Genomic DNA, 12,340 nt, shown 5'->3' with positions numbered 1-12,340 from the left:
GTTTGTGATGATTGGATGTTAAATATTTAGAAACTTATTATGACCGCCGAGCCGTGCAGCGAAGCGGATGTTGATCTCAAGGGGCTATGTCAACCCATTCCATAACCACTCATTTCATGTATAGCGCCACCTAGTTAAACACAATAAAGTAAAAATGAGGTGTTGTAATCACAGGTATCTGTGACCTAACATAGTCAAAACTGCACGAAATTGGAAGTGTAGGATCATTATGACACCCTCTGAATGCATGCCAAGTTTCGTGGAATTCCGCTCATGGGGGGCCACACAATACATTTTTGTTACTATACACCAACTGGCCTGTAGGTGGCCGGAGACAGTTTTCTGTGAATATCTCGAGAATTGTAGGGCCTAGGAGGTCCACCTTTTTTTTGTATGTTGGTCTTAAGGGGACATGTCAACTCATCCCATTACCATATACAGTATTTCATGTATAGCACCACCTAGTTAAAAAATTAAAAAGCAAAAAATTAGGTGTTTTCATCACAATATCTCTGGCTGACATGGTCAAAACTGTTCATGGGGGGCCTTACAATAAAATAATTTATGTGTACATTTAGTGACCGTACACCAACAAGGATTCCCGGGACACTGAAACTTGGTGGGCATGTAACCCCACATGGATAGCATGGAACCATAATTTTTCGTTTTGATCTGTAGCCCCCCCGCTGGACTGGACCCCCCAAAAGGAGGGTAGGGCAGACACAGTTTTCTGTGAATATCTTGAGAACCGTAGGGCCTAGGATGACCAATTTTTTCTGTATGTTTGCCTCCAGGGGTCATCTTAACCAATTCCATGTGCACACATGTGCATAAACAGATACACACGCACACACGTACATTCACAGTAATCATACGTATGACACATACTCACACAGTAGACATATGTACGCATGCATGCACATGCACAAACACAGGCACATACGCAGGAACACAGCACACACACACACACACACACACACACACACACACACACACACACACACACACACACACACACGTAACAAACCAATGATGGGCCCAGGTGCGTGAGCGCTACGCGGGCCCCATACCAACGAAATTTGGCCCAGGATGAATTAACTCTGATACATGCAATACACACTAAGGATGACTTCAATTGTTTATGCAAAGGGCCTGAGGCACCGAAGTAGTTTAGTAGTTACAGATTACAATTTCAAATAAAAAACACACGACTACATATCCATTACATGTGAAAACATTAAAAAATAATTTTATTAACAGCCTGCAGACCAGGGTAATCTAATATTACTGCATTAACATCAACTCGCATGGAATTATGGGAACACTCAATGCGCCTCTTCAACCCTCTGCTGAAACTTCAAGCGTAGATTGCTTGCTTATAAACTCGCACTGCGCAGAAACAAAACTTAAAGTAGCCTAACTTATTTAACCGTCCAGAAACCAAATAAAATCATTCATATGCATACAATCCCCAATATGCGTGAATTAGGCCATTAGAAGAAGGCCATCTTACGAGCCTTTCGTTGTGCAAAATCGTCAACGATGTTCCCAATATTTAATGCTCTGGCTCTCGTATTTTCAATGGACAGGATAGCTAACCCATGGAGCCCCATGCTGCTCCTTAGGTATAGGTCTTAATAAGTTTGAGTTTGGAAAAAGATCGCTTAGCTGTTGCCACAGTCACAGGCAATGTCAGAAACAACATGAGTACACACTTCCCCGAATGTGGATGTTACACTGTCATAATCTACCACCAGCATTTTGGCAAGTTGAAAAATAGATGACTTCTGTGAAATCTCTGCTTTAAAGCAAGACCTGAATGAGAGGAGTTGTGTTGGGAATGTCGGTGCAATGTCCCTGCTATAATGGTCTGACAAACGTCTTGCCTTTTCAAGCAGTTCATCATCACCTGCGAGTTGAAGGGTCATAGGACGTAAAGACTCAAACACATGACAAGTTTCCCGCATACTTGCAAATCTTTGGGAGAGCTGACTGATTATGATGTCCAGAGTTGCATTAAATACCTGCACTTTGAAGTATCTCTCTGCATCGGTTAAGCGCTCATCTTCCGATAGTTCGTCAAAGTGACGCTTCACTCTCCGTGCTCTAACATTCTAAAGTTCTAAAAAAAAAAAAAGGAGGCAGGGCGGGGGTAGCGACAGGCCCCGGGAGGTCACGGGCCCTGGTGCGACTGCACTTGCTGCACCTACTATAGTTACGCCACTGTGTGCACGCACACATGCACACAAGAATTTCTCAGAATTATGAACAGGCAAGATGGGGGTGGGGTTGTATAAAATTAATTTTACATGTGAAATCTATGAACTAATCATGTTTTGGTACTTGTTGTCTAGCAGATACCAGTGGGAATTGAGTGTGGATAATGCAATTTAGTGAGACAGTTAGAATCATTTTTGTGGAAAAAATGTGCTGGACTGGGCGGCGGTCATATTTTGTACCGCTCTGCGGTACATCTAGTTTTGAACATATTGATTACACAGTGTTGGAAATGACTGCAGTAGCGGAACAAGCTTCTTAAAATATTTGCAAAGCAACAATTCTAAAAATATCACTAGCAAAATATATGGAGACACAGATAAATAGACATAAACTGTCTAATGCACATCACCAATCATGTGGCAAGATGACAAAGTTCATGCCAAGCAATTCAAGAAACTCTGCAATGACTTATGATGTACTGAAAACAGCAAAAAGATGTACAACTCAATTACCACATGCAGACTTATTTTTGCATAGATTAGTGAAAAGCCTACTGTCTTAACATCTGACACATAACAGTGAGAGTGCTATGAAGTGGATTTATTAAGCAAAAACTCATAATATTCAAAAAGTATCTTTCAAATTATCACTAGACTAATAAATACACATTGTTTATATGTTTTATAGAAAAAAAAACACACAACAAACACATGTCACGTTTTAAGATGGCCGGGAGTAAGATCTACTATAGTACACACAGAGCAGATTCTGGTTCCTGCCATTTCACCTCGCACTCACGGGTCCACCAGGGGTCACTGTGTCACCTCCATGCCGTCACGTGTACTCTGCTATGACAGCTAAGGGGGAGCAGTGCAGTGGGGTGATCACAGACAGCCCGTGGACCATTTCATAAACCAAGATGTAGTTATTGCTCTTATGATCCAATGGTCCAATGTCTGTATTGTTAGAATCAACTGTGTTTGTTTAGTTACAATGACCACCACCACCACCACCACCACCAACAACAACAACAACAACAACAACAACAAAAACAACAACAAGTGTGTGCATAAACATAGCCAACATTCAGAGCAGTCAATAAACATCCTCTGACGGCAAACTTTGCATTAGTCTGGATATTAAAGTCAAGAAAAAATCCATCTAAAAAATTACTTATGACACTCCTTTTCTGAAGAAAATGATGCAGTGTTTGTGGTGTTCTCCTTCATGGCACTGAAGGTTATCTCTGAGCAGATGTTCTGGGGCCTCATTTATAAAACGTTCTTACGCACAGATTTGATCTTAGACCGTGCTAAATGTTGATTATGCAAGCATCATGAATGAAAGCGAGCAGAGGACAATGGACATGGATGCATAAGATATCTTTCCAGAAAGCTTTGCTTAGAAAAAACATAATTAGTTAGGCTAAGCTATTCGATCTGACACATACACATAGGCTAGATGGCATAGGCTAAGCCTATACAATGTTTTTAATATATAATTTTACATAAGCTACAGCTTTTAGGCCAGTGATTTCATTAAAACATATGCTAATGATATTGATGAGGGGGTGTTTACATGGCGGAGGCCTAAAACCATCCGGCTGCGCACAAGTTGACGTTCATTTGTGATTTATAATGGGCACATCTGGAAGAGTGGTGTACACACATTCGTTCGTTTTCTCTGAATCACACGTACGATCATTTCAGAAATTATCTAAGATCAAATGAAGGATGGTTTCTACGCAACACTTTTATAAATGAGGCCCCTGGACCTACTCCTCCTCCCAAAGAAATGGGACGACGTCCTAGAAGAAAAGCTAGGATGTGAGTTTCCAAAGAACATGTGTGGTACATTCTCAGGATTCGAGATTCACTTTAGTGCCCCTTGCTACCACTCATGATGTGTCAATATAGAAAACATTCTACAAGCATAAGGCAAAGTAAGACAGCAAATATATTTATAATCATGAAAAAGTAGAGTAAAAATACACTTGCATTAAAAACACATAACACCGTATAACTGGTAAATGTTTAATCATTATTGACAAGCAAAAAAAAAATTCTTACTGAGGCAGCGATAAGAGATTTTTTAAATTATGCTCAAATCACAATGTGGTATTCTTACCCTACTTCCTGATTAAAGCACCTGGAGTTCATAATTTAGCACACTGATCAAATACAACAAAAACTGCGATTACTCTGTAGGGAGTACAATACATGCCTGTATTTTCCGGTTATATGATAATAGGATACTTTATTAACTGCATTATTCATTTTTTTTCCATTGTTGTTCTTAGCATCACCTCACATCCAGGGTTCTAAGAGCCGGTTTTTGACGGAGCACATCACTGCTGTGTGTACACTGAAACCTCTTGTAGGCCAACCTCTGCAAGTTGTTCTCATCTATTGTGCTGAGGGCAATCTCCATTCTCTTTTGTCTCCAGGATTCTGACATTTCCAATGATGGGTCATCGGGTCATGTGTTTGGAAGATGAAATTGGAATTCCTGGGCTTCAAGGACAAAGGTGTGTGTGTGTGTGTGTGTGTGTGTGTGTGTGTGTGTGTGTGTGTGAACTCAATTTTTCCGGTTTTTTTTTTGAAAAGTTCACTATTAAGTGTGCCTGTTGTATTCTTTCCTAACCACCAGAGGACTCTGTTCTACAGAATATGTAAGACTACCATTTCTTATATTTAAGATTCAAGATTCCAGAAGCTTTATTGTCATTCCTACATTTTCATGTAGAAGTGAAATTTAGTACTCAGGTCCTAAACAAAGCAATGGGAAAAAAAATGTATGTAAACAATTTTTTAAAAATGCAGAATTTACAAGGTAAACATTTATTGTGATTTCATGTGAGGTATAATAGATGGGTTAATTAGATTTAGCAGACACTGTTGTCCAAAGTGACTTATATGTCAACTATATTACAAAATGACATTATCCCCGGATCAACACCACCTATAACATAATTAAGAGTGGGAAGTAAATTTGAAAGAGAAATAAAATCTTCATTCACAAAGGCAGTTGCATTAGCACTATTAAGTAATGCCAGAAGCAGGAATTAAATGTTACACAAACTTCCTTTAAAAAGTATTGACAAATCTTGGATAAGCAAAGGTTTCATGACAGTGTCCTGAGTCTGTCACAACTGGAAACTTGACTCTTCCGTTATTCATTTCTCTTTGCTGATGATGGAGATGATGACAAGAATGATGATGATGACAACACAATGTGAAATGGTATTTTTGAGCTAAAGTACAGTAGGTCTTCACATTTCATCAAAGCTTTTAGTTTTGTTTTATTTGAGGTTTACTATTCCGTTCAGGAGTTGAAACTCAAAAAGATATTTATCTTCATTTGCTTGTGTTCACTTCTGTGCTTCGACTGGACGTGCCATCCTGTCTCAGGCAAAGATAAGAATGCATCTGTGTAACAGCTCCCTACTTGCAATAGGTGTCGTATTGGAGCAGGGCCCCCAGTTTGGTTCCTGCTAGTCTCTTGTTGAACTCCTCGTCCATCTGTTGGCTCTGGGCCTCACTGAAGTGGTTCCTCCAGTCACCCACCTCACCTGGTCAAGACAAAACAATCACACAGGGATCACTGACAACAGTTCCCACAAGTAGTAATAGTGGCACAGTTATTTGCCTAAATTGCCATTGAAGTCCATTGTATTTAAACACAAAGAAAAGCACTACTGCAAGTAGGCTAAACGACAATGTGTATTGTTGACATCAGCTATAGTCATCAGAAGTTGTATTTTCACAAAACATCTTAAATAGGCTATCTTATCTTATCTTAACTGTCCAAAACCTTTATACTTAGCACATTACTGTAATCTATGGTTGTATGTGAAAACTCAATTATATCAGTGTTCCCAATGGGAATCAAGCCCTTGGAAAGGCTAGCACGTTTGCGCTAAGCACTGAATCATAGCAACACACTGCTAACACACCTTTACGGAACACCACATGGCTGAATTTGCCATGGGTTTTGTTAGCATCGTCCTTCATGGCATCAAATGTGCTTTGACCTGAGATGGTCTGGATCTGCTCGTCAGTTAGGGTGAAGCCGAAGAACTGTGAGACTTCTCTGATGCCCCTAATCAAGTCCTGGGATTATAGGGAAAACAAGGATGTGTGTACATATCATTTGAGTACATTAGCTAAATGAACAGAATTACCTCTGAGTAATGTGATGACACAATATATCTATAACCGTTTTTTCCGGGTTTCTCATGTATTTTAACTTTTTCCCTACTCTCTTCCTGTTTTAACCCTTGTGTTATCCTCAAATCTTACGACACTCTTTATCCTTGGGGTCAATTTGACCCCAGCTAAATAAACCCTCAGAAAATGATTATAATTCATATTGTTACCCAGTTTTTTTTGTGACAGGTACTTAACAAGAGTGTAATAACCACCATCAAAAGCCCTACAAAACAATCCCACCACCCCCCCACACCCCTTTATGAACCTTGGAACCCTGGCTGGCAATATTGCCCATCCAGTGTCAGCAGCCAAAAGGCTTGCTGTTGCTTCCCCTTTTGACTTATACAGTCCTGCCAAGATGACTTATATGTAATATGTACTTGCGTATGTAATAATGATAATAACAATATGTTCTCATACTATTCAAATAATAATATCCATAATGTGTCAAATATTCATGTATCCTATGTTTCATACAGCTGGGGTCAAACTGACCCCAAGGAACATTGTTTTACCCTTCAACTGAGGAAAAGTCATGAAACATGAAGCAAAAAAAAAAAGTAAACCATATATTTTATGATGTTAAATGTTGCTTGGGGTCAAATTGACCCCAAGGATAACATGAGGGTTAATATTTACCCAAAACGGGAAGACAGTGGGGAAAAAGTTCAAATTTAAAAAGTTAATATCCCATATTTTAACACTCTCATAACTTTAGCCCTGTCAGTCTCCCCTTGCCCTTCCAGTGAAACAGATGTTTTCAAAGCATTGTTTTGCTTGCTTTTAACTTAGAGTGATGTAAGCCTATTTAAGATAACAGTGTGGTTGTTGTGAGAGCACAATTTGATGTCAATCAAACAAAGTCACGTTAGACCTACAGTAGCTTCTCACCTCGTTTAGTTAGTGCAGTTTTGTAGTATGAATTCTTGCTGTCAGCAGAGGGATAGCAACAGAAAGATGAACATTGAAATGTCCCCGTATTTTGGATTAGTAACCTGGGAAATCATTTTCAATGTTCCACGTTGACAGCTATGCTATATGATATCAGTATATTTGAAAATTGAGATACATTTATACATGCAGTATATGCATTGCATCTTGTGTGGAGCTGAATAAGTACGGCCTTACTTCTTTCATGTCCTCAAATGTGATCATCTTCACATTTGGGTCATTGAAGAGCTTCTCCCAGGCTACAGCATGGTCAAAGTATGAGCCGTACAGCACTGATGCAAAAAAATAACCATTATTGACATATATTATTGACATGTATCCCATTTCTCCCATTGTTATTTGAATACAATGTGTGCCTATTTGTGCACATGCATAACATTAATCAAATCAAAATTCATTTGATTTTTTTTATCTTTAACCTGTCAATCATCATTGTACCATGACCATAACCATTAGACTGCAGTAGTGTTCCATTATCCAGCTAATGTGCAGGGATAAGACAAAAACAAAATGGAAGCATTCAGTAAATATTAATATTTGGGAGTCTAAATTACTCATAGACTATATACTGCTTTGAACCAGTATAGTAATAATTTAAGGAGGATGCCCAGTCACAGGAATTAGTGCAAAAAGTGCAAACACATCATACTTAAAGGAGCTTTGTCATAAATTGATGATTTAAGCTCAATTATTTTTTTTTTCATCCACCATTGACAACAAAGTCTGCTGTGCTGTGCTGTGCTGTGCTGTGCTGTGCTGTGCTGTGCTGTGCTGTGGTCTTCTCATCCTCACCTTCTCCACTCATGAAGTCTGAGAAGAACTTGTCCCACTCCACGCTGGGCAGCACTGGGTTCTTGTTCATGAAGTGATAGAACGAGACCAGCGTGTCCTTGGGGTTCCTCCAGACCACCAAGATCTATCAAAGGAACATGGTAGAACAGCAGTATCATTTTATACTGTCAGGAGGATGGATGGACAGATATGAACAGATAGATCATAGACAGACAAAACCCCACAACCCCACAAAACCCAACCTTTGCTTTCTTCTCCCTGAAGGAGGGATGCATCTCATCAGGGTGCAGATGAGTAGCCATTAGCCTGGGAGAAGCCTCTTGTGCTAACGCCTGCAGAACCAAACACAAATGTGGTTGCAACCCAACATTATTAGATTGTATCACGGTGCCCTACTGAATAGGGTGATAATGTTTCATGATTGTATCATGGTACCCATACTGAATAGGGTGATAATGTTTCATGATTGTATCATGGTACCCATACTGAATAGGGTGATAATGTTTCATGATTGTATCATGGTACCCATACGGAATAGGGTGATAATGTTTCATAATTGTATCATGGTACCCTAGTGAATAGGGTGATTTCATTCCAGTACACACCTTTTGCATATCTGGAGACATAAACTCTAAATGAGGAGGGCCCATTTCGATTGTCTTTCCTGCAGCTGTTGACATGATCTTTCGTAGAACTCCCACCATCCAATGAAATCCTTTTAGGGGAAACACCAGGCCATTCAGTAGTTAGTGGAATATTTACATACACACTCTAGAAAAAGTGAAACACTGACTTAGTCAGCTGGTCTCTTCTGCAATTTGGGTGCTTCCAAATGCTTGTAAAAATTAAGCAAGCTTAATGGGACAAGTTATTAACACATGTACAGCTCTGAAAAAAAAGAGACCACTGCATTTTTCTGATGTCATTTTTATGATTGTTGAGTGGCATTCGAATGAGTTGACGGTCATATTCAAAATCAAGAGACCACTGCAGATTTGCATATGACCATGTCAACTCATTCGAATGTCACTCAGCAACCGTAGGAAGACATCAGAAAAATGTGCAGTGGCCTCTTTTTTTTCCAGAGCTGTACATGTGTTAATAACTTGTCCCATTAAGCTTGCTTAATTTTTACAAACATTTGGAAGCACCCAAATTGCAGAAGAGACCAGCTGACTAAGTCAGTGTTTCACAAAATCACTGAAGAGGGGAAAGAGAAAAAGTTGGTCAGTAATGCAAGAGCATGTGTAATCTGACTCTTTATCTCTCTGTGGACTTTACGACATTCCTGGCGCCTGTTCATTGTGTCTGTACTTTCCAGCTGCTGTTACAGGATCCTGATTATTGCTCCTTGTACTGCCTCATGCAGTGTGTCTGTATTCTGGCCGTCGTGATTACTTCTGATGCTACAACACACGTCTCCCTTGCTCTCCGTGTTACTTGCTCACCTCATTGATCAGACCAGTAAGAAACACTAGGTTAGTCTGGATAACAGTTATGATCCGTCTACAAATATACAAATATACTGCATGTGTGCTGTACTAAACTGAACTGTACAGTAATGTGCTTAGTTATATATTGAATATAAGATAAAGTTGCACACTGTACCTAATACAGTGCATACATTTTAGGCACATTTGAAGTGGTGCTATAAAGTGAGAATGGATTCAAAATTATAAGAACAGCATTGTTTTAACTTCACAGTCAACACCACATAAAATGCAAACAAAATAATTATTATTTAAAAAAATATATAAATATAAAGACACTGGTGACTGAAGACCTCGATCACTGCTAAGTACTATAAGTAACCCCCACCGCACCCCCTGATCTGAGAGCATTGAGTGCAACACCACTAATCTACAGTCCACTCGCGTACAGCCAGACGCACCACACTTTGGGTAGGCCACCAGCACCACGTCCTCTTGCCGCGCCTCCAGGGTCCTAAGGGCCTCCAGATTCTCCATCGGGCTCATGATTGTGGGATAGAGGATCCCCTTGTACCTGAAGACCTTCTCCTCGTCTGGCATGCTCTGAGCCCGAGCCTTGTTCTGCTGTACCCTCTCTTCCAAAGTGAGTTTTTGGGCCATGTCTCGTAGCAGGCTCAAGAAAGTGGACTCAGAAAAACTACTGAAAAGAGGACAATCCTTGTTTCAGTGCAACTGTTGTTGCTGCTGCTGATGCCGCCTGCAATGTTTCAGTGTAGTCTGTCCTCAGTCTGACATGAGGTGAGAGATGAGGGTTATATACACACACACACACACGCACGCACGCACGCACGCACGCAGGCACGCACGCATCTGGAAATCTGAAGCCTGGTTCGCACGAGAGTGCGTGAGAGCATGGCTTTGTTTATGAGCCTCAGGCAGCCACCTCCCCTTGTGTGTGATAGGGCGTGTTTGTAAAAAACAGAGTTTCCTGTAGCCTGTCAGAAAGGCTTGCCCATGACTAGTCTCAGTCAAACAGCATGATTCAGTCTAAGAAGAAAGCTGTCATGCTGACAGATGCTTTAGGTTTTCAAACTTCTTCTAAGTATTTTGCTATAATACAGCAAGCAACCGCTAAACGGTTCATCTCAAAAAACAAAAAAAATACTAAATGTTTTGAGCAAAACTAAATTTGGAACCTTACGCCTTAGTATGTCAGAATGACATTTCTAGAAGTTCTTTTAGTTGTCTTTTGTTGTCAGAATGAGCCCTAGGCAGAGGACCTGTTATTCTTCATGACATTCATGAGGTTGAATGCTGAATACTGCCCTTCGCCCCTTCCCCCTTGCTCACACACACACACACACACACACACACAAACACACACACACACACACACACACACACACACACACACACACACACACACACATACACACACACACACATACATACATAAGGGCCTACTATGCACCTACATATTCTCCACAAATGATTTGCAAAAACTGAATACAGAAAATCTCTCTATCTATCTTTATTACGTTTGTGTTTGTTTGGGTTTGACAGCTATTGTTGTTGACATTGGACTTTATGAGTTAGACTTTACTGATCAAAATGAACGGTCAAATGACTGGACTTAACACATCGAAAAGACATTCATTTGATGTTATTTCAAAACATAATCTGACAGGCTTTAATCATTACAAAAAATACAATCATAATGGCTTCTGTTCAGACACAATCCAATCTTCTCCCTACTTGCAGTAGGTGTCGTATTGGAGCAGGGCCCCCAGTTTGGTTCCTGCTAGTCTCTTGTTGAACTCCTCGTCCATCTGTTGGCTCTGGGCCTTACTGAAGTGGTTCTTCCAGTCGCCCACCTCACCTGTTAGAGGCAGAACTTTTTGTTTCTTAAAAACAGAATCCTGTACGACTGTGTTAGTTGATTTTGACTCTGTATATTTTGGATGCATCTATATGCAGAATTTGAGCACCAGAACAAAGCTTACAAAACTGTTATGGGGGTAGAGCTTATTTAAAACTGCTGATCTCTGCATGCTGGCAAAGACTTCTACTCAGCATTGCTACACAAACCACAGACAAATACCACCATACATTAGCCACAAGCCCACTGTCAAGCCAGGCAAGGACAAGGCTATATTGGAGCTTACAGGTGTTGATGGCCATAGCTTCACACCCCAGCAAGGAAAAAACGTTTGTATCCTGATTATCTTTCTGATAGCCTGTTGAAATTGTCTGAAATGCCACCCACAATGACATAATACATTGACCTTCTTTTACCCTGGCCTTCTTTAACCTATGAGTAATCCAATGCCTTGGCACATGTTGATTTCTTAATTGCACTGTCACTAATCAACACTCTTGTCAGTACTTTCAGTCAATTCAAGTAATAGGCTCCATAATTGCTTTTGGCTAAAGGCTATCTGCAGGTGGCCATTAGTAGGAAGGTTGCCAAAGTCAAGAGATCCATTTGTAGCTGTCATGAAATAACTTCAGTTCTTGTAGAACAAAAGAAAAATGTCTAGGACTTCCCTGGGTTTTGTAATGAAGGACTAGGTTTCAACGTAGTTCAGATGCAGTAACAGTTCAGGAAACAGGGTTATTGCTTCTTGACTTCTGGCTTCTTATTTTGTATTAGTAGAGCATAGGCTATTGATTAATAGGACTGAATTCCTTTCAAGCCCCTCTACTCGTCACCATCCTGTTAACAGGGCAGCTAGG

The 12,340-nt window shown here is 40.2% G+C and overlaps 1 protein-coding gene across 1 annotated transcript; it reads right to left on the bottom strand.

Annotated features, from left to right (window-relative positions):
- Positions 1-5,044: 5,044 nt before the first annotated feature.
- LOC121718321 (sulfotransferase 6B1-like) lies at positions 5,045-10,447 on the bottom strand. The gene is made up of 7 exons (XM_042103339.1): positions 10,066-10,447; positions 8,780-8,889; positions 8,417-8,506; positions 8,175-8,298; positions 7,560-7,654; positions 6,176-6,332; positions 5,045-5,791 (listed from the first exon to the last, which is right to left on the bottom strand). Exons 1-7 carry the CDS (start codon positions 10,262-10,264, stop codon positions 5,664-5,666), a joined length of 903 nt encoding a protein of 300 aa, XP_041959273.1. The 5' UTR covers positions 10,265-10,447; the 3' UTR covers positions 5,045-5,663.
- Between the last annotated feature and the right edge of the window lie 1,893 nt (positions 10,448-12,340).

This window comes from Alosa sapidissima, chromosome 9 (assembly GCF_018492685.1).
Source record: "Alosa sapidissima isolate fAloSap1 chromosome 9, fAloSap1.pri, whole genome shotgun sequence".
Taxonomy (NCBI): Eukaryota; Metazoa; Chordata; class Actinopteri; order Clupeiformes; family Clupeidae; genus Alosa; species Alosa sapidissima.
Note: the sequence above shows the minus strand (reverse complement) of the source record. Positions and strands in the feature narration are given on the sequence as shown.